Below are 23,699 nucleotides of genomic sequence, written 5' to 3' on the forward strand. Positions count from 1 at the left end.
GGCACGTTCTCTTTCATTTGCAAATACCCTTCACGATAACATTGGCAGCAAAAGTACAGCTCAACACACTGAGAGACATGAACGAAATAGCAAAAATAAGTTTCAATCGTCTTTTTTATTTCTTTATAACCTCTATGAAAAACAAAGTTTGACACCAGAGGGGGAAAAATAATAATTTTCTGTCAAGTCTAACTTCAAATGACATAGGGAATAATAAGCATAAAGATGATTAAATGAGCAGAATTTCTTTCTCTATTTCTTTTAATCTAGTAATTTAAAATCAATGTGACAATTAACAAGAACCAAACATTATTTACAATTTCCTTATTTGAAAAAAAAAGCTCACATTTCTACCATTTCTGTCAATTATTACGTCTTCTACAATATTTCATTTGAATTTAGATTGTTCATGTTGACATAAGATGTTTCATTTCCTCCAATATTTTGCGCCCTACATTGATCTTTTGGGCTTTAAAGACCGCACAGATATCAAATGTTTATTTTTGCAACTTAACTCATATTTCTTTTTGTGTGAGATTTGTTGTTTGTTTTTATTCTTCTATATGGAAGAGCACATACGCATGAATGACAACTTGTTCAGTTTTGCCATTTTTACTTTTGTGCCCTGGTAGAGAAAAACAATGGTGTTCACTCAGGCGTAAAGTTTCCCTTTTTGTTAAGCCAGCAGGTTGATAGCTAATTAAATTACCTTCAATGTGGTATAATACATTAGCTTTCAGCCAAATACAGATCTATGAGAAATCTAAACTTGAAAAAGCGTTGACTTTTTTTGTTTTTGTTTTGTTTTGTTTTTTTTTTTGCTGACTGTAGTTGTACAATATACACTGTACTTATCAAAGCATTATTGCTGTTTCATTGCTTGCACCTCCGTGCTTGTCACATGTCGAATTCTGGTAAAGAGCATGACTGTTAAGTATATTATGTTGCTGATTTGCTTTTGTTTTTGCTTTATACCTTCAAGTTCTGTAGCGAATTGGTCAATTTTTGCACGTTGATTACCAAAGCTCGGACGAAGACTTGTAAAAAAGTTGAAAGCTTGGTAAATGCATTTATATTAAGGGCATTAAAGTTAACGGACGAAACATCCGCTAGCTCCTCCTTTCTGTAACGACTACACACACACACACACACACACACACACACACACTCACACACACACACACACGTTATGTTACATATACATAATACGGTTGTGACAGGGAGGAGCCATCGTATAGTGTTCGTTCACTTAATTCATGCCTTTTATATTAAGCAATAGAACAAAGCATGAAAATCGAGTTGTTTAAAAGTTAAGGTAAATACAAAGACATTTTTGTTATTCTTATAGCAAGCACAAATACACAATATAAAAATTAAGAGTATACACAAGTCAAAAGGTTCCCTGTATGTATTTTGATATGTGTTATGGGAAGAGCAACATTCTGTACATAACATATGACCCTGCAGAATACAGCTTCAAAATGATCCACATGTAGAAATTGACTTTCCTTACTATTGTAATAATGAAAAGAAGACACACACTTTGGAAAAGTATTTCCTGAAGAAAAGAGGCTTTGAAGTTAAGTGTCTATTCAACTATTGAATTCGCCAAGCTGCGCTCATTGCAATGAATGGGACAACATGCACACACACAAATGGTATACGTATAGAAAAACTGCAAATAAAAAACACAATTTCCTTTTTTGTTATACGATACAAAAATTTAGATTTACATACATGTAGTAAAGGAATAGCTCTTTCCGAAAATACAAAAAAGAGGGAAAATCGAGATTGATCAGGTCCACTCGTTTCACCTACAGCGTTATTTTGAATCCTTACGCGAAATCGACATGTGCGATGTTTTGTTCAAGTTCAAGTTCATTTATTTTATTTCCAACAAACAAAATAATTGGAAGCACAATGAAACATTCGTATAAACAGATGTCAGAAAATCAGTACCACAATGCGATGAACAGAAATAACATTGTAAAACAGATACAGGTAAATTTCCAACAGAGATACAAAAAATAACTCGTGTCACTGTGGTAAATGCATACACAATATTGCTGGAAATGGAGGGGACTGCTAAAAAGCAGAGCTTGTAGAATGCAGTCCCCTCGTATATATATATATATATATATATATATATATATATATATAAAAACACATAGTAGCAAAAACAACAAAACAACAATTTCCCGAAGCGGAAGTAAAAAAAAAAAGAGACAGAGTAATACACACATACATGCACACATACCAATGCACACTGACAGACACAAGGCGGCTCTCTTGTAAGGAAAGATAGATGAGAGGATAGAGATATAGTGAGGAAGGTAGTAAGTCCCGAAGTGGGCAAGAGGGGGGGGGGGGGGGAGAAGAAGGAAACGATGTGTCATAACCAGGGCACTAGAGGCACAGAAGCACGGGCTCACTGATAAACAAAGTGTAGTGAGACTTCCGAGCAACAACAGTTTTGAAAATCACATAATATATATATATATATATATATATATATATATAAAGAATGAATCATTATGCTGCATACGACATTTTAAAATATTTCTTTAACTTTACAGAAAATGTATTAAAACTTAAAGCTTCTTTGATGTTATTATCAAGAGAATTCCAGAATTTTGGTCCAGAAAAGGAGAATAAGGATTTAGCAAAAACCGTCCTAGTCAAAGGCAAATGATATTCATGGGATTGACGGGTTGGATATGCATGAGCAGTTTCATTCTTTAAAAACATGGAATCAAACACCAGGGGGAGAGAATTGTTGGTGAGTTTGTACATGAATTGTCCTAATTGCAAACGATAAAGATCATAAATTTTCCGAATATTATTTTCGTAAAATAAATTATTAGTATGACTTCTCCACGATTCGTGACAAATGATACGAAGAGCTTTTTTCTGTAATAATAATATTCTTTCTGTATTTAAGCAGAAAAAGTGTTTCCCCATGCGAGTATCCCGTAGTTTAAGTAAGGTAGTATCAAAGTAGAATATAACATAAAAAGTACATTTTTGGGAAGATAAAATTTAACTTTGTTTATAATACCTATATTCCTTGAAATAACACGACATACAGAATCAATATGCAATCCCCAGGTAAGTTTATTGTCCAGGATCAGACCTAAAAATTTGATGGAAGAGACTTCTTCTATGACCGTGTCTTCCAGAAAAACATTTCTCGGTAAATTTTCCAGCGAATTACTAAACAACATACACTTACATTGTAGTTTTTTGCAAATTTATTGACAGTTTGTTCGCTCTTATCCAATGAAGTAACTTCATTAATTCACTATTTAAAGTATCAATTAATCGATCGGAATTAGAATCAGATAAAAACACATTAGTATCATCTGCAAATAATAAGAAAGAAAGGATGTTTGAAGAATTTGACATATCATTGACATAAAGAGTAAATAAAAGGGGACCTAGTAAACTTCCCTGAGGAACACCACAGTCAACAATTTGCATAGTCGATGCGTGACCGTTGATAAGTACAAATTGTTTTCGATTAGTAAGGTAACTCGTGAACCACTTCAAGGCCTTTCCCCTGATACCATAATGTGATAATTTGTGAAGCTGTATGTTGTGGTCTATGGTATCAAAGGCCTTGGAGAGGTCCAGGAAGACTCCAATAGCATGATGAAATGTATCTATCGCTTTTGAAACCCTGTCAAGGAAAGTAAGGATTGCATGAGATGTGCAATGCTTTTGCCGAAATCCGAACTGATAGTCTGAAATTATTTTATGAGTGTCCAAGAACTTCAGGAGTCTGGTGTAAACAACACTTTCTAACATTTTCGAAACGGAGGTTAGCAGGGATATTGGTCTATAATTGGAGACATCTTCCCTTTCCCCTTTTTTATGGACAGGAATTACTTTCGAGACTTTCACAGCCTCAGGGACAACACCGTTACTTATAGACAAATTAAATACATGTACAAGTGGATCAACGATATAATCAATAATATTTTTTAAAAGGACATTATCAATGCCGTCATAACCAGAGCTTTTTTTATTTTTTAAATTCTGAACTATGTCTAATAATTCATTTCTGTGCAAAGGCATGAAAAACAATGAGCTAGGATTCGGGCCTTCTAAATAATCTTGAAAATTCAGATGAGTATGTGGAATATTTTGGGCAAGATTACTTCCTATTTGTAAAAAATACTGATTAAAGATATCAACTATTGAGGAAACATCGTCAACAAATAAATCACCGTATTTGATTGATGTAATACGGGATTTGTCCTTATTTTTGTTGATAGCAATATTGATAACTTTCCAAGTATATTGAATATCATGTTTGAACAAACTTATCTGATTAGTAAAATATTTCCGTTTCTCATAACGTAATATTTGTGTGAGGACGTTTTTATATGAAGTGTATCTATCGTGAGATTGCTGGGTACGTTTAATTTTGTCAGCATAATACAAATTATTCTTTCGATTGATTGATCGCAGTAAAGACCTAGATATCCATGGAAGTCTAGGTGATCTCTTATAATTTCTAGATGTCTTTTTGTTCGCTTTGTGAAGGAAATACATGTAATTATTATTCAAAACCTTAGTGTGATATAACTAGATTATTTCAGATGGAAAATTGTCTCATCAAGGAGCATGTTTTCTCATTTTAATTCAGTGTCCATGTGTTATGATATTAATTCGCCAAGCTGCGCTCATTGCAATAAATGGGACAACATGCATACACACAAATGGTATAGAGAAAAATGCAAAGAAAAAATACAATTTCCTTTTTGTTTTACGATACTTTACATAGTAAAGGAATAGCTCTTTCAGAAAATATAAAAACGAGGAAAAAAAAAAATCGAAATTGATTAGGTCCACTCGTTTCACCTATCACAGTGCATGTTGAATCCTTACGCGAAATCGGCATGTGCGAAGGTTTATTCGCTTTGTGAAGGAAATAATCATTATTCAAAACCTTATTCTTAACTAGATATGTCAGATGGATAACTGTCTCATCAAGGTGCAGCGCTTCTTTTTTTAATTCAGAGTCCATGTGATATAAAACAATTTTTAGCATTGAAGTATTAAAATCCGACATAACAAATTATATACGGGCACAGGTATATAGTGAAAACAATTACACTCGCATCTGGCTGCCCATTTCTAATATCACCGTCAATTCATCAACATCAAAGAGGCAATACAGTTTATATACCAATCCAAAATGTTTTTCGTAAAGAAATGTCAGCAGTGTATCCAAAGAACATTTCATTCTAATGCTTAATTGGAAAACAAAAACGTTGTCCCTGACCCAAAAAATATAAAAATATAAAAATGCACCAAATGTGAGGTGAACCCAGCCTCGTGAAAAACAAAAGGCATAAATAAGTGTAGGCCTAAATATTACATGTAATACTAAACCCCCTTCTTTTTCTCTCCTCCCCCCCCCCCCCCCCCCACCCCCTCCTCCATCCCTTAGAGAAGCGACGGCGGGCACATCCAAGACCTCGTGACGACCGTTATGGGATGAAGGACGCGCCCGCTGCCAAAATAATCCACTACAAGAAAACATCAACAAAAAAGGAAACAAGGGTGACTTTTTGTTCCTCAAAAGTCTCATTAACCGATCCAGCTTAATTTACTATAACTATGATGACGATGATAATAATAATTATAACAATACTAATGGTAAGAATAACAATAATATCATTGATGTTATTATTATTATCATTATCATTATTTATCATTATCATCATCATCAGCATTACCAATACAAAGGTCTCCTATCCCGGGTACAGCTTCTTCTGTGTTGCAACTGCTCTACCAGAAATCTCACCCATTATCATAATTACCCTAACACTGCCAGGTACCTTCTTGTACATGGGTCGAGAGGGATACGGTGAGTAAAAACATCTTGTCTAAGGACGTACGCACTGGACCGGAGTCGAACTCAGGTCCTCAGATTGGGAGTCAAGAGTCTTATCCACAGCATGTCAAACACAAAGTGTAATAGATTTCGATGCGTTGAAGCAATATTCTATCTGATTCTCGAGTACCAAGTGCAGAATTATCTTTTTAGAAAAGTACCCTGTTACTGTATCGATATGTCGAGTTCAGTGAACACTTAAAATGCAGTCTTTTTCCAATCAGTCCTTAGCCGCCGACTTAGCTTGGAACTGTACATGTTTATCTAGCGAAGTTGTCTCCCATCCTTTCCGTGGCTAACCTTCCACGTATGTCGCTTAACGTCACGAAACTCACCATCCTTGAAATGAAGAATCTCATGCCGATGTCTCGTATCGGAATATTTAAAAGTCATGTCGCAGTGTCGACATTTGTACGGGCGAGCATCGGAATGGATCTTTTTGTGACGGGTCACCGCCATACTCGTGGCAAACTCTTTACCGCACGTCTTGCAACTGTATTTTCTGGGTTTGTCGGCGGTGCAGACCCGTTGATGCTGCGTGAGATTGCAAGGTAGGCAGAAGCTGCGACCACACTTTTCGCACGTTGCACTGAAAGGACGGAATGGATGACGCGCCTTCAAGTGATCAACAAGTTTGCTTTCAGAACGAAAGGTTTCCGAGCACTTGTCACAAGCGAATAGTTCCAGATCTGCCTTGTAGTACTTGTGTTTTCTCATGTGACAATCAAGCGATTTTTTAGAGCTGAGTACTTGACCACAAACGGAACAGTCCCGTTTCCTCCTAGCCTTTTGATGTGTTTTAAATTCGTGCCTATTGCGTAGCCCCGCGTTCCGAAAACTTTCGTCGCAAATGCCACATTGGAAAGGGGATTCTTCTTTGTGAGTTATTTTGTGGGATGACAACAAAGCGTTGGTGGGAAAGAACTTGTGACACATTGAACACGTGTACAGGCGGCTGCCTGGACCAGGGATTTCTCTCCACAGTCCCTGTGCGTGAAATTCTAAGTGAACGTCATAACTGAATTTGGTGCCAAATTTCCGCCCGCATTTGTCACAAACGAAGTAGGTTCCTTTGACATGCCACCAGGCATGTACGATGATGGAATCTATGCAGGGAAAAATCTTAAGACATAACTTACACCTATAGTGTTTCTTTTTGCCGATTACCACTCTTTCAACATTGTCTCGCACTTTATCTATGCAAACATCCGTATACTTTCCCCTTGATTGGTACCTTTTTAAGCCTTGATAAAAGTCGTTGTTATCATCGAGACACAAAGGTTCTTTGAGGTGTAAATTTTCCACATTTTTCTTTTTGATTTCTTCTTTCTTCCTCAATTCGTTTCTTTCTCTCACGATCCTCTTGATATTCGCTCGATCTTGCTCATTGCTTTCCATTTCTTCACGCATCTCACTCGGTGGTGTATGTGGCTCTTCCACGTCTGGCTCTTCCACATGTACATTTTCAATATTTTTCTTTTTGCTTTCTTCTTTCTTCTTGAATTTCTTTCTTTCTCTCACGATACTCTTGATATTCCCTCGATCTTGTTGAGGGCTTTCCATTTCCTCACCCATCTCACTCGATGGTGTATGTGGCTCTTCCACGTCTGGCTCTTCCACGTCTGGCCCTTCCACATATACATCAGGCTTTTTGTTAGCTCTGACCGCCCTGAACAAGTGTGCGCGCGAGGTTGTTCCTGCACCATTTGTCGTTGGTTGTTGGCCAGGAGATTTCGACGTGTCTTCACTAATATTTAGCACATGATGTTTTTCGGCGTAGAAATCGTTTGAATCGCCTTCTGGTTCGTATTTCACCTCAAAGACATCGAACCCTTCTTTTATTTCACCAAGATCTTGGACCTCGGTACTCTCAACTTTGACACTAGTTCCATCTGTCCCGGAATCAGGACATGCACGGTTTTCTGTCGCGAGTTGAGCTGAGGATGTATTGGTATCACTTGAACCTGGTTGCGTTGTCTTCGAACGATTTCCGCCATTCGTTTCCGTTGTCGCCTTCGCGAGGGGTGATGCGTCGTCTTCCGCTACGGCATTCTGCTTAGTTAATGTTTTGTTTGCATCCCACGGGCCTTGCGTGGGCTGGCCTTCCAATAAAATTATCAATGTGCTTGGACAATCATTGGAGCGTTGTCCAACATAGAAACTCGGAATGCGATTCCATGCTTCTTCAAACAAAGCATCAGGATCTTCCTCACACTTAGCCATACTAGGTATCTTGTGGGCCCTTCCTGGAACTTAAAAGTCCTTGAAAAGAGGGCTCTCACGAATTTCTCACGAATTTCTCACGAATCACGAAAGAACATGCAAGTCAGGAGAATCAAACTGTCCACGGGATTCCTATAGTACTAGTATCTTGCTTGTTCACGGCTGGAGATCAGACGCTACTCAGGAGGACCCAGTTGTCTTGCATTCTACCTGTGGTATACGCAAACACACACAAAAAAAAAGCAAAGCGCGATAAAGAACGAGATAAAAACGTAGGGTATTACTGAATATTTCCGTATCAAAACTGGGACATGGTATTTAACCCCCCCCCCTTAATTTAACCACAAACATGTATTTAGACAACAAAACTGATGACAGACAACAGACGTCAGATGTCACAATGGGAGGTGGGTAGCTGGTTGTCATTGGCAAAAGTCTATCTCGTGAGCAGACGTGAAGACATAAAATTCACGCTGTAAGCCTTATATCATTTTATCGTGAAATATCATATATTATTACCTATACGAGGTAGTTTTGCGAGGCAATTCCAGTTGTTATTTTGCTGGGATAAAGGTCAGAAGTTGTTATTTTGCAGGGTTAAAGGTCAGAAGTTGTTATTTTGCAGGGTTAGAGGTCAGCAGTCAATATTCGTTTCGCCACGTCGCTGCGTGTCGGTTACACACACCGTACCGTACACAAAACAATATGAGCAAACAGTGCTATCTTCCGGTTTGGGGAGGTGGGAAGAGGGAGAGTGGAATCTCTCTCCAACCTCCCTGCTTTAAACGTAAACATTCCGATCGACCACGAAAGAAAACTTTCCAGGACATCCAGGGTGTCAGTTACACGCACTGCAGAAGAACGCTGATAAATCAGCTCATACAAGGTCGACCACTTACAGCAGCACTGACTAGTCCATTTGTGCTCAGTAATTGCACAGTGACCATCAGTTTTACAACTCTCCAACTTTAAACAGAGAAGTAAAAATAAAGTGTAAGAGCGTTCAGAAGTTTGAAGTTTGCCTGTTACAACTATTATGTATCTTTGAAGTAGGAGTTGAGTGATATACATTGATGAACAATTTTGCAATTATTCAACATGTTGATGGTCTACAGGTAGTCAACTGTGGCTTGATCTGTATCATAGTGTACAGCCGTATTCACATATTTTCTTAATTTACCTAGGGGATAGGTAATAATTACGATATTGACTGGCCTTTCTTTCGGGAGGTACCAGATAAATATTGCCCGCACTCAAAACATATTGCCCGCGTCTTCGACTCGGGCAATATGCTTTTAGTTTGGGCAATATTTTCTGGTACCTCCCTCAGGGCCAGTCAATATTATATAAATATTGAGATCAAATTTGGCGAATGTCCGGTGTGGGTTTTGCCCAAATTTGCAGTGTTTACAAACACAGGCAGGTGTCTTTATCATCCAGCCAAACGCGTAATAGCCATTTCAAAGTGGCTGGATACACGATCGCGCCTTACACAGAAGCTGCATACCGTTGTGGATATATAGGTATTGTGTAAGAAACCTGCAATGTGATGCCATGTTATGAGACAGGCACACAACGACTATGTACGAGTTCATTCACACACCACAATTTAGCATCAATATAAAAATAACCTCATTTATTACACTTTTTAGACAGCTTGATTTTTGCATTTTTTTTCCACTCCATCATTCTCATCGCCGTTGGTCTACTTTTAAACGGATCGTATAGTTTGGTTGAGACCTAACTTCAAGTTTCTAGCATTTTTAGGTGAGATAAAGGAAAACTTCCTATGAAATGTTTGTTAAAAATGTAATTCCAGAAGAAATTCACACGCTTATTTGATGAAAACTGGTTTTGGAATGGCTAAGATATCCAATAAAGGTGCCTATATCCTCATAAATGTACCCATCTTTATATAATCTCATTGTTTTACTTTGCTCTATTTTTTGTTGTTTTTTTAATGTCTCGGCCAAGTCAAAACCGATTTTCATCAAATAAACTTTGAATTCCTCGTACAAGGGTATGCTCTGTACTATTTCATAAGTGATTTCTAAGTAACTCACAAAAAGTTAAGAGCCACCAATACTATACCGTCCCTTTACGAAGCTGGATTTAAAGTTTGGCCAACTTGCGATTGATTAGATAGAGGATCACAAGGCCCACGTTTTCAAAAGCGAGGGGGGGGGGGGATTTTCGGGTTTCATGAGCAACAAGCACGGTCAACAGTGCAAAATTAACGTCTGACTTCCCCGATCCCTCTCATGTAGCATCTTCGCCCGTAATAAGATAAAAAAGCGTCTCATATTCAAGGTTCTACTGTTTGTTTGCAAAGTATTTTACATTATAGATAAGTAGATATTACATTACAGTATTATCAAACGAAATTCTATGGTGACCATGGTGACAGATCATTATGAAAAAAAAAAATAAATTCAGCATTAAAAGCACTACAGCATTCTAGCCTGATCTTTGACCATGGACCAAATGACCCCAAAACTCCCATGAGAATCATTGTCAGGTAGTGTCCGTTGACAGCATGGCCGGAATATCTTTATCCGGTGATACATGCAGACAGTGAGTGATAGGAAAATACCTTCGGGCATTTCAGGCCGGGGGGGGGGGGGGGGGAGGTGTTCAGAAATAGAAAAAGTGGACCATTTCCGGTTTTCATCAGCAGAAAACAAACAAACAAACAAGCAAACAAAAAACAGAACATGAACCAGGCTCCCCCATGCAGGTATTTTTTTTTTCGTTTCTCGTGTCATTTTTCTGTTTCATCGGCTGATAAGCAAAAACAAAAACAAAAAAAGGCTTGCCACGACAATGTTCTGGTGGCACTACAAGCCCCCTTTCATTCTTTCTTTTTTTTTCAAACGGGAGGGGGAGAAAGGGAATGCCGCGATTAAATCGTTTTTTGTTTTGTTTTCTTTTTTTTTTTTTTTTGGGGGGGGGGGGGTCTGCAGAACCCCCTGCGGTGAACCTCCACCCCCCCCCCCTTCTTTAGTTACGGGCCTTCATGGGCATGGGGAAAGAGTACCTTTTCTTTAAATTGACTTTGATCCTTGTGATCCCATACTCCTACAACAAGTCCAGGGAGAATCACTGCCAGGTTACTGTCAGGTAGTACACGAATATAATGAGTTGTAGTAAGATTGCTTGACCAATTTCCATGATTGCCCTTCAGAGAAAAAAATTAAGTAAGATAAATTTTAGTGCCACTTCCGGGTTTCAGAAACCCGGAAGTGGCACTGCAAATTTAACTCTGATTCATTATCAGCTAACATGCATAAGGCCAAAAACAAACAAACAAACAAAACAAAGCAAAAACCGCCAGGGCAATTTTTGTTGCCGCTTCGCAACTTTCTGGGAGATTTTTCATTTTGAGGGTTGCCAGCTTGCGATTTTAAGCAAACTTACATGCACATGCTCCGTTGTCCCTGAGTTTGACCTAACGACGATGCTGAGCACCGTCGGTCCACGAGACGCGAAGCGGCGATGTGTGTGCCGCAAAGCGGCGCGCCGATTTTTTTTTTTCCTTTTCGCTATTTGAACCCCCGTGAGTGATGTTTTCCTGGCAATAGTGGCATCTACGAACGCAATGGAGATACTATAAAAGGCAGTCCATGATAACGTCTTTGTAGATCGAGTAACATTTTGACACAGTTTTCAATAGAACCCCTTTATCCAGAGTAATCATCTGTTTTGATATTAAAGTTATGGACGTTAATATTATGCAATGATGGGGTTTACCTATATGCACATTAATTACTTGGCAGCCCAAGGGTGGGGGGGGGGGGGGGGGGGGGGGTAAACCCCCGACTTCCCCCCCCCCCCCCCCCGTAGATCCGCCACTGCAAGTTTCATTAGGATATACACACGTCAACAGGGTTTTCAGTTATGCTGTCCACAATTTTGATTACGGAATAACGGATGAAAGAACTGAAGGACAAAAGGACGGTATTACAGACAAACAACAAGAAAATAAATGCTTCTGATGGCAAAACTTCAAAGTGGAAGCATAAATAAACCTTATTTCCACCGTATAGCGAATGGTACCGCAGTGAGTGGTGATCGCATTGGTTGTATTTATCAGGGAGGTGGGAAGAGAATTTACAACTATTCTGATCTTTCTAATGGGCTGTAGTGTCCCATCTCCCTGCACTGACCGATCTACACAAAAGCCATAGCAACATGTCATAACCAGGAACATGCGAGTACAGTAATTGTATACCCTGCCTTTCAGGCGGCAAAAGGAAAATTAAAAAGGTATGTAGTACGATACAAAGTGCGTACAGTAACAGTTGAAGTAAATTGTATAGTACATTTCTAGGCAGCGTCTGTACATTCGCGTCAGAACTGCTTGATTTTCGGAACTATACTTTCCTAAGAGATTTTTCCCGGCGAGGTGCGTTCATTCCCGGACAAAGTTTGTACAAATCCCAGCTCCAAAGGCCTATGCCCCTAGTGCATGTGTGGCATATGAGTAGTTTACACAACACACACTTGCATATTACATGTACGCACATATCAAAAGTTGCAGTCAATGGGGAAAATATAGGCCTACTTACGTGATATGCGTCAGGTCATGATTTACTTCATTGCTCCCTTGATTTATTTCCTAGACATTCGCCTGGAAAAAACTGACTGTTTGTACAATGCGAGTTAAATGCCACGCCGTCACGTATACATGTGACAGCTCTACAGAACAACTTAGGGCAGAAAACCTCGCGTGTAGCACCGACAACGGTGCGTGTTCGTTTGTAAGAGCAGCGACACAGTTTCGTACACCGAAACCCCTATCCCAGTCAGTGGTTCTGTAAATGTTCGCAGGCTGCTGACCTGGGCTCGAGAAAAGCCCGCGAACCTGTAGCTCTTTGACAAGACCTCGTGGTTGAACCAATTAAGGAACTCATGGCCTACCTCATGATTGCTCGCCGCACCGAGCATCGCTCAGCCATGAGGCCATTTTCAAAAATAATAATAATAATAATAATAATAATAATAATAATAATAATAATAATAATAATAATATTGTTTTGGATATAAACTCCAAATTTTATTGTCCAAGTATGGAAATTCATTTTGCCCAATTGATCGTGGGCCCGGCAGCCACTGAGCAGCGCCAGATCGACGTTGCCCTAACCTTTTCAACTGTTGAACGGCAAACAAGGTAGCAGCAACTCCCATCTTTTAACGTCTTTTGGTATGACGCGGCCGGGGTTTGAACCCACGACCTCCCGATTGTGAGGGCAGCCGCTCTACTCACTGAGCCAACACATCGGTTACAGGCTATACACGTAGCTGATCTCCTCCCTGGAACTTTCCAGAGAGAGAGAGAGAGAGAGAGAGAGAGAGAGAAGATAAATGCTAATTGTCATCTTTTTAGTTCTGTACACAATCACAGAAACATATTAGGTATAGTCCTATATATATAGTACAGTACATACATGTAATATTATACAGTCACAGGCATTTCAACTGTTCGAGATCTGTTTCGCTAAAAGTTGGGAAACTTCACATTTTCATATCTTTTTTAAATTTGTATCCCACTTCGATCAGATTTTCACTGCTGTATACGAATTGTATTCATGCTCTCTTTTAAGACAAACTATATGTGGGCTTGAAATATGTTAGATGACATGAAGCTTTGAGAACCCTATTTTCTATGAGTTAGGGAACGTAAACCTCAAGAACAATGTGAATTGAGTGAAAGCAGTAATATTAGTATAACACATCAGTGAAAGTTTGAGGAAAATCGGGCAATCGATGCAAAAGTTATGAATTTTTAAAGTTTTGGTGTTGGAACTGCTGGGAAAGGAGACTACTAGAGGTTATGACGTATGACTGGACTACAATTTAAAGAAAATATAAAGGGAAATCAGTAAAAATTCATTTTTCATGAAAATTGTACTAGGTGTTTCAAAAAACATTTTCCACTTTTGATCATGAATATTTCAAAAACTATTCATTCGATAAAACTGACATTGATATGAGTAATAGCTGGATAGTGTACAATTTGGTTGAAGGTGATTTGCACGTGAAAGCATAAATCAGTTTCATTAAATCTAAGATTGATTTTGAAGTAAGGTTTCAGATTTCGGTCAAATTTTAACCCTCTGTACAAAAATTGAACGTCGCACAGGAAACAATGCTGTGTATGTGAGTGTGTGCTGACAATGGCCCTGAACAATGGACATGCCTGAACCACCTGTTGACTAGGCGTCAGTCTGGCGCTCCCTGGCACATGAATGCTTAATCAATAATTCATGTGGATTGCCCTGGGCACTGCTAGTCTGAATTTATGCACAGTAAAGTGCTTGCAAACACCACATTTCATTCCAGCTGGCAATCATTTTCAAATTTTGCTTCTGACATATCACTAAATGTGGGATATAAATAAGCATGAATGATCCAAAGTTCCTCATTTCAATACAACTGTCTACTTCTGACAAATTTTTCGCTTTTTCGATAAAAAGATATCATTTTTGGTAAAGAATATCAGCAGCATCTATCATTGGGGCGATTTGTTTCAGAGTAGATTTATTTAAGGCTCCATATACACAAGTGTATATATACTCTTATTGATTTTCTTTACTTCCTGTCACCACGTTTACGATATAGAACAGAAGGTATTCATTGTAATTTTGTTTTTCAGAAGTAGGGAGAGCACTGACGCGACTCAACGACAGTATCGACAGGCGTTTGACTTTACACAGATACTGCCAGAGGCTGAATAAAGACTAGTTGTGATAGTGGAATTTCTCATGAATGAATAATGAGCATTCAAACCCTGGCCATCGTTCAGGACCATTGTCAGGGTGTTAACCACACACTCCCATACACACCCATTGACCCCTGTGCAACGTGAAATTTTGTACAGAGGGTTGAAAATAGAGCAAAGTCTGGAACCTAACTGTGAAATTAATCATGAATTTCATGAAACTTATTTAAGCTTTCATATCTACACCACCTTCAACCAAATTGTGCACTATTCAGCTATCACTCATATCAATGACAGTGTTATCTGATATATAGTTTTTGAACTATTAAGAATCAAAAGTGGGAAATGTTTTTTGAAACACCTAGTACATTCCCTCAACTTTATACTGACATATTTGAGGGGTAGCACTTATTCTCCCTGCTTTCTGAAAGTAGTTACTCAAGAGCTCTTCCATTTTGGTAGAAAAAGGAATTTTTGTGAAATTACTTTTATATTTTCTTTATATTGTTGTCCTCTCATACGTCATAACCTCTAGTAGTCTCCTCATCCAGCGGTTGCAACACCAAAACGTTAAAAATTCATAACTTTTGCATCGATAGTCCGATTTTTCTCAAATTTTCACTGATGTGTAAATGCTTGTTTTTTTACTCAGTCCACATTGTTCTTTGGCTTTGCCTTCCCTTTAAGTGATAAATGCTAAGCGAACTATTGTCCTATGTGAAGCACCCGTTCTTCAGTGCATTATTTTCTCCCACGATTATGCACGACTATATAGAAAACGATTTTCCCTCTTGTGACTCGAAGGGAAAAAAGGAAGTAAAGCAACTCGTTGCCCGATGGGGCCACAAAAAGATTGACCTTATGAAGTTATTTGTCGGTTCAATAATAATACAGGCGACATAACTCTTTAGTGCCCATAGCAACCAGGCCAATGTCGAGCAATGTACACGCAGAGAAAATCTAAAGGTTCCACTTTCCACTTTGATAGATCAGTATCTTGCTGGGACCATCTTTCCGGGTGTATTCCGTTCGTTATTCCGAAGGTTCGCTATTCCGAAGGTTCGATATTCCGAAGGGTCGTGAATCCGAAACACGCAAATTCTCTGTACCTAGAGGTTCGTTAATCCGAAAATGAAAAAGGGTTCGTTAATCCGAAAATTTGTGGCGTTATTCCGAAGGTTCATTACTCCGAAGATTGGTTAATTCGAATATGAAATTCGGAACAATGAACCTTCGGAATAACGAATCTTAGGACTTAAGAGAATTCGGAACAACGAGCCTTAGGAATGAAGAGCTATAACCTATTTTACAATAATTATTTGTGCATCTTTCAGACCACTAAATGGTGCAAAGTTCCACATCTAAAGTCAGCCTTCTCAGCGTAAAGGTAAATCCATCTTTCTTGGACTATACACACGTATACATTATGGTTCCCTTTTCTCTTTTACATGATGGTTGTTTCGTTTAAACACATTACTATTCAATCGAATACGCTTATGTATACATGTACATGCATGTGTGTGTGTGTGTCTGTATGTACACTCTGCCAATTACATACAAGCGAGGTATTCAGTTTATTGGTTCTGTGTCGTTCGAGTATATAATGGTTGTTGTCACATAAATTTCATTTACCACTATACTCGTATAATGTACACTCAGAAAAAAAGAAAGTAAACATTTTTTTCGAGTTCATATATTTAGTAGATTTTATGAAAATCGTATCATCTACCATAATAAATTGGCTATTGCGCTATTGCGATAATTAAAACGAAAACCTTATACGCATAAGTGAGCACATTCGTTTTTGTCCTCCAAGACACAAAATTAAAAATGGCAATAATTGGCATGTTCTCTTTCATTTGCAAATACCCTTCACGATAACATTGGCAACAAAAGTACAGCTCAACGCACTGAGAGACATGAACGAAATAGCAAAAATAAGTTTCAATCGTCTTTTTTTTCTCTTTACAACCTCTATGAAAAACAAAGTTTGACAACAGGGGGGAAAAATAATAATTTTCTGTCAAGTCTAACTTCAAATTACATATAATGGGGAATGATAAGCGTACAGATGATTAAACGAGCAGAATTTCTTTCTCTGTTTCTTTTGATCTAGTAATTTAAAATCAATGTGACAATTTCAAGAACCAAACATTATTTAAATTTCCTTATTTGAAAAAACAGCTCACATTTCTACCATTTCCGTTAATTATTACGTCTTTTATTTCATTTGAATTTAGATTGTTCATGTTGACATAAGATGCTTTATTTCCTCCAATATTTTGCGCCCTACATTGATCTTTTGGGTTTTAAGACAGTATAGATATCAAATGTTGATTGTTGCAACTTAACTCATGTTTCTTTTTGTGTGAGATTTGTCATTTGTTTTTATTCTTCTATATGGAAGAGCACATACGCATGAATGACAACTTGTTCAGTTTTGCCATTATTACTTTTGTGCCCTGGTAGAGAAAAACATTATAATGGTGTTCACTCAGGCGTAAAGTTTCCCTTTTTGTTAAGCCAGCAGGTTGATAGCTAATTAAATTACACTTGTACCTTCAATGTGGTATAATACATTAGCTTTCAGCCAAATACACATGTATTCTATGAGAAATATAAACTTGAAAAAGCGTTGACTTTTTTTTTTTTTTTGCTGACTGAAGTTGTACAATATACACTGTATTTATTAAAGCATTATTGCTGTTTTATTGCTTGCACCTCCGTGCTTGTCACATGTCGAATTCTGGTAAAGAGCATGACTGTTAACTACGTTATGTTGTTGATTTGCTTTCGTTTTTGCTTTATACCTTCAAATTCTGTAGCGAATTGGTCAATTTTTGCACGTTGATTGCCAAAGCTCGGGCGAAGACTGGTAAAAAAGTTGAAAGCTTGGTAAATGCATTTATATTAAGGGCATTAAAGTTAACGGACGAAACATCCGCTAGCTCCTCCCTAACTCCTCCTTTCTGTAACGACTACACACACACACACACATACACGATATGTTACACAGTACTGATGTTACATATACATAACACGGTTGTGACAGGGAGGAGACATCGTATAGTGTTCGTTCACTTTCATGCCTTTTATATTAAGCAATAGAACAAAGCATGAATATCGAGTTGTTTAAAAGTTCAGGTAAATATAAATCTTTATTATTCTTATAGCAAACACAAATACACAATATAACTAGAAATGTCGCTATGGCGACTGATGCCTCCGCCATAATGCATGATTCTCCCAATAGGCGTATAGTACAATGTCTTCACAATGTGTGATCCATGACAGTTTCACATAACTGGCAAAATATTGAAATGACAGGTTTGTCAGAAATGTCTTGAACTGGGTTTGCTTTAATTTTCTAAGAGTGCGCAGGTACACATATTTGGGGAATTGAGAATTTTTACTTGAATTCTGACAGAGCTTTTTATAAGTTTATGCATTGAGTAATTTCCAAGGTATGAAGAAAGAGTGTAATGACGGTACAAAATGATTTTTTTTTGAGGGGGGGGGGCATTGAAACCTGGCCTTTGACCCTTAACATTTGACCTTTGACCTTCTGGCTGAAAATTTCCCAGAGAATCTCTATTAAGTAATGCATGTATTAAGTTTGAAACTAATAATGCAAGCATTGCATATACTAGTATATGAGGGAAATAGTAAAATTTTGAGGAGTTGACTATGACCTTTGACCCCTGACTATTGACACATGACCCCTATATTCCCTAGATAATCCCTGCCAGTCAGTACACGCGTATGTACCAAGTTCCACGAAGATCGTACATTGAACCATTTGCGAGAAAAGTGACATTGCAACATTTTCACTTCACCTTTGACCTTATGACATGAAACTCTCTCTGGAGAATCTTTACGCAGTAGTACATGTCAACACCAAGTTTCTTGAAAATATCTTTTTTGTATTGCATAGATATGGGGGAAATTGCAACATTTGTAGCATTTGACCTTGACCTTTGACCTCTTGCCAATGTCACTAAAATCTACTCAACTAATTGTCCCATCATACATCATCCTTAGACCAAGTTTGATGAAAGCTGCTTCATCCAGTTTTGAGTTATCACGTAAACAGATAAATTTTAGGATTTGACCTTGATCTTTGACCTCTGACCTCTGTCCGATTTCATTGAAAAACTATTCAAGTAATTGTCCCATCATACATCATCCTCCAACAAAGTTTGGTAAAATTTGCTCTATCCAGTCTTGAGTTATCGCGTAAACGGATACAATTTCATGATTTGACCTTGACCTTTGACCTTCAGCCGATTTCACCCAAAATCTAATCAAATAATTGCCCCATCATACTTCATACTTGGACTAGGTTTGGTAAAATTCCAGTAAATATTACTCAAGTTATCGCGTAAACGAAAGCGGACGGACGTACGTATGGACGTACGTATATTACGGACGTACGGACGGACGGACAACCCGAAAACATAATGCCTCCGGCACCACTTCGTGACGGAGGCATAAAAATTAAGAATATACACAAGTCAAAAGGTTCCCTGCATGTATTTTGATATGTGTTATGGGAAGAGCAACATTTTGTACATAACATATGACCCTGCAGAATACAGCTTCAAAATGATCCACACGTAGAAATTGACTTTCCTCACTATTGTAATAATGAAAAGAAGACACACACTTTGGAAAAGTATTTCCTGAAGAAAAGAGGCTTTGAAGTTAAGTGTCTATTCGACTATTAAATTCGCCAAGCTGCGCTCATTGCAATGAATGGGACCACATGCACACACACAAATGGTACACGTATAGAAAAACTGCAAATAAAAAATACAATTTCCTTTTTTGTTATACGATACAAAAATTTAGATTTACATATATGTAGTCAAGGAATAGCTCTTTGAGAAAATACAAAAAAGAGAGAAAAATCTAGATTGATTAGGTCCACTCGTTTCACCTACAGTGTTGATTATTTTGAATCCTCATGCGAAATCGGCATGTGCGATGTTTTGTTCGCTTTGTGAAGGAAATACATGTAATTATTATTCAAAACCTTATTGTGATATAACTAGATTATTTCAGATGGAAAATTGTCTCATCTAGGAGCATGTTTTCTCATTTTAATTCGGTGTCCATGTGTTATGATATAAATTCGCCAAGCTGCGCTCATTGCAATAAATGGGACAACATGCACACACACAAATGGTATAGAGAAAAATGCAAAGAAAAAAATACAATTTCCTTTTTGTTTTACGATACAAAAATTTGGATTTACATAGTAAAGGAATAGCTCTTTCATAAAATATAAAAAAGAGGGAAAAAATCGAAATTGATTAGGTCCACTCGTTTCACCTATCACATTGCATGTTGAATCCTTACGCGAAATCGGCATGTGCGAAGGTTTATTCGCTTTGTGAAGGAAATAATCATTATTCAAAACCTTATTCTTAACTAGATATGTCAGATGGATAACTGTCTCATCAAGGTGCAGCGCTTCTTTTTTTAATTCAGAGTCCATGTGATATAAAATAATTTTTAGCATTGTAGTATTAAAATCCGACATAACAAATTATATACGGGCACAGGTATATAGTGAAAACAAGGGATGTGCATCTGGCTGCCCATTTCTAATATCACCATCAATTCATCAACATCAAAGAGGCAATACAGTTTATATACCAATCTAAAATGTTTTTCGTAAAGAAATGTCAGCAGTGTATCCAAAGAACATTTCATTCTAATGCTTAATTGGAAAACAAAAACGTTGTCCCTGACCCACAAAATATAAAAATATAAAAATGCACCAAATGTGAGGTGTACCCAGCCTCGTGAAAAACAAAAGGCATAAATAAGTGTAGGCCTAAATATTACATGTAATACTAAACCCCCTTCTTTTTCTCCCCCCCCCCCTCCTCCATCCCTTAGAGAAGCGACGGCGGGCACATCCAAGACCTCGTGACGACCGTTATGGGATGAAGGACGCGCCCGCTGCTAAAATAATCCACTACAAGAAAACATCAACAAAAAAGGAAACAAGGGTGACTTTTTGTTCCTCAAAAGTCTCATTAACCAATCCAGCTTAATTTACTATAACTATGATGACGATGATAATAATAATTATAACAATACTAATGGTAAGAATAACAATAATATCATTGATGTTATTATTATTATCATTATCATTATTTATCATTATCATCATCATCAGCATTACCAATACAAAGGTCTCCTATCCCGGGTACAGCTTCTTCTGTGTTGCAACTGCTCTACCAGAAATCTCACCCATTATCATAATTACCCTAACACTGCCAGGTACCTTCTTGTACATGGGTCGAGAGAGATACGGTGAGTAAAAACATCTTGTCTAAAGACGTACGCACTGGACCGGAGTCGAACTCAGGTCCTCAGATTGGGAGTCAAGAGTCTTATCCACAGCATGCCAAACACAAAGTGTAATAGATTTCGATGCGTTGAAGCAATATTCTATCTGATTCTCGAGTACCAAGTGCAGAGTTATCTTTTTAGAAAAGTACCTTGTTACTGTATCGATATGTCGAGTTTAGTCAACACTTAAAATGCAGTCTTTTTCCAATCAGTCTTTAGCCGCCGACTTAGCTTGGAACCGTACATGTTTATCTAGCGAAGTTGTCTCCCATCCTTTCCGTGGCTAACCTTCCACGTATGTCGCTTAACGTCACGAAACTCACCATCCTTGAAATGAAGAATCTCATGCCGATGTCTCGTATCGGAATATTTAAAAGTCATGTCGCAGTGTCGACATTTGTACGGGCGAGCATCGGAATGGATCTTTTTGTGACGGGTCACCGCCATACTCGTAGCAAACTCTTTACCGCACGTCTTGCAACTGAATTTTCTGGGTTTGTCGGCGGTGCAGACCCGTTGATGCTGCGTGAGATTGCAAGGTAGGCAGAAGCTGCGACCACACTTTTCGCACGTTGCACTGAAGGGACGGAATGGATGACGCGCCTTCAAGTGATCAACAAGTTTGCTTTCAGAACGAAAGGTTTCCGAGCACTTGTCACAAGCGAATAGTTCCAGATCTGCCTTGTAGTACTTGTGTTTTCTCATGTGACAATCAAGCGATTTTTTAGAGCTGAGTACTTGACCACAAACGGAACAGTCCCGTTTCCTCCTAGCCTTTTGATGTGTTTTAAATTCGTGCCTATTGCGTAGCCCCGCGTTCCGAAAACTTTCGCCGCAAATGCCACATTGGAAAGGGGATTCTTCTGTGTGAGTTATTTTGTGGGATGACAACAAAGCGTTGGTGGGAAAGAACTTGTGACACATTGCACACGTGTACAGGCGGCTGCCTGGACCAGGGATTTCTCTCCACAGTCCTTGTGCGTGAAATTCTCTGTGAACGTCATAACTGAATTTGGTCTTGAATTTCCGCCCGCATTTGTCACAAACGAAGTAGGTTCCTTTGACATGCCACCATGCATGTTTGATGATGGGCTTTATGCCGAGCAGAGTCTTAAGACATAACTTACACCTATAGTGTTTCTTTTTGCCGATTACCACTCTTTCAACATTGTCTCGCACTTTATCTATGCAAACATCCGTATACTTTCCCCTTGATTGGTACCTTTTTAAGCCTTGACAAAAGTCGTTATCATTGGGCCACAAAGGTTCTTTGAGGTGTACATTTTCAACATTTTTCCTTTTCATTCCTTCTTTCTTCCTCATTTTGTTTCTTTCTCCCACGATACTCTTGATATTCGCTCGATCTTGCTCATTGCTTTCCATCTCCTCACTCATCTCATTCGGTGGTGTATGTGGCTCTTCCACGTCTGGCTCTTCCACATACACATTTTCAATAATTTTCATTTTGCTTTCTTCTTTCTTCTTCAATTTGTTTCTTTCTCTCACGATACTCTTGATATTCGCTCGATCTTGCTCATTGCTTTCCATTTCCTCACGCATCTCACTCTGCGGTGTATGTGGCTCTTCCACGTCTGGCTCTTCCACATATACACTAGGCTTTTTGTTTGCTCTGACCGCCCTGAACAAGTGTGCGCGCGAAGTTGTTCCTGCACCATTTGTCGTTGGCTGTTGGCCAAGAGATTTTGACGTGTCTTCAGTAATATTTAGCACGTGATGTTGTTCGGCGTAGAAATCGTTTGAATCGCCTTCTGGTTCGTATTTCACCTCAAAGACATCGAACCCATCTTTTATTTCACCAAGATCTTGGAGCTCAGTACAATCAACTTTGACGCTACTTCCATCTGTCCAGGAATCAGGACATCCACCGTTTTCTGTCGCGAGTTGAGCTGAGGATGTATTGGTATCACTTGAACCTTGTTGCGTTGTCTTCGAACGATTTTCGCCATTCGTTTCCGTTGTCTCCTTCGCGAGGGATGATGCATCGTCTAAGGCATTCTGGTTAGTTAATGTTTTGTTTGAATCCCATGCGCCTTGCGTCGACTGGCCTTCCAATAAAATTATCAATGTGCTTGGACAATCATTTGAGCGTTGTCCAACATAGAAATTCGGAATGCGATTCCATGCTTCCTCAAACAGAGCATCAGGATCTTCCTCACACTCAGCCATATCAGGTATTTTGTGGGCCCTTCCTGGCACTTAACAGTCCTTGAAAAGAGGGCTTCTCACGAACTTCTCACGAATCACGAAAGAACATGCAAGTCAGGAGAATCAAACTGTCCATGGGATTCCTATAGTACTATAGTATCTTGCGTGTTCACGGCTGGAGATCAGACGCTACTCAGGAGGATTTCCCAGCTGTCTTGCATTCCACCTGTGGTTCACGCAAACAAAAAGAAAGCAAAGCGCGATAAAGAACAAAAAAAAAACACCGTAGGGTATTATTGAATGTTTCCGTATAAAAAC

General features: G+C 38.5%; 1 protein-coding gene across 1 annotated transcript; it reads right to left on the reverse strand.

Annotated features, from left to right (window-relative positions):
• Positions 1-5,484: 5,484 nt before the first annotated feature.
• LOC139734491 (uncharacterized) lies at positions 5,485-23,402 on the reverse strand. The gene is made up of 2 exons (XM_071645271.1): positions 21,473-23,402; positions 5,485-8,151 (listed from the first exon to the last, which is right to left on the reverse strand). Exons 1-2 carry the CDS (start codon positions 23,400-23,402, stop codon positions 6,170-6,172), a joined length of 3,912 nt encoding a protein of 1,303 aa, XP_071501372.1. The 3' UTR covers positions 5,485-6,169.
• Between the last annotated feature and the right edge of the window lie 297 nt (positions 23,403-23,699).

This window comes from Diadema antillarum, unplaced genomic scaffold (genome assembly GCF_040938485.1).
Source record: "Diadema antillarum isolate AM-2024a unplaced genomic scaffold, OU_Dant_1.0 seq00000528_RagTag, whole genome shotgun sequence".
In the NCBI taxonomy this organism is placed as follows: domain Eukaryota; kingdom Metazoa; phylum Echinodermata; class Echinoidea; order Diadematoida; family Diadematidae; genus Diadema; species Diadema antillarum.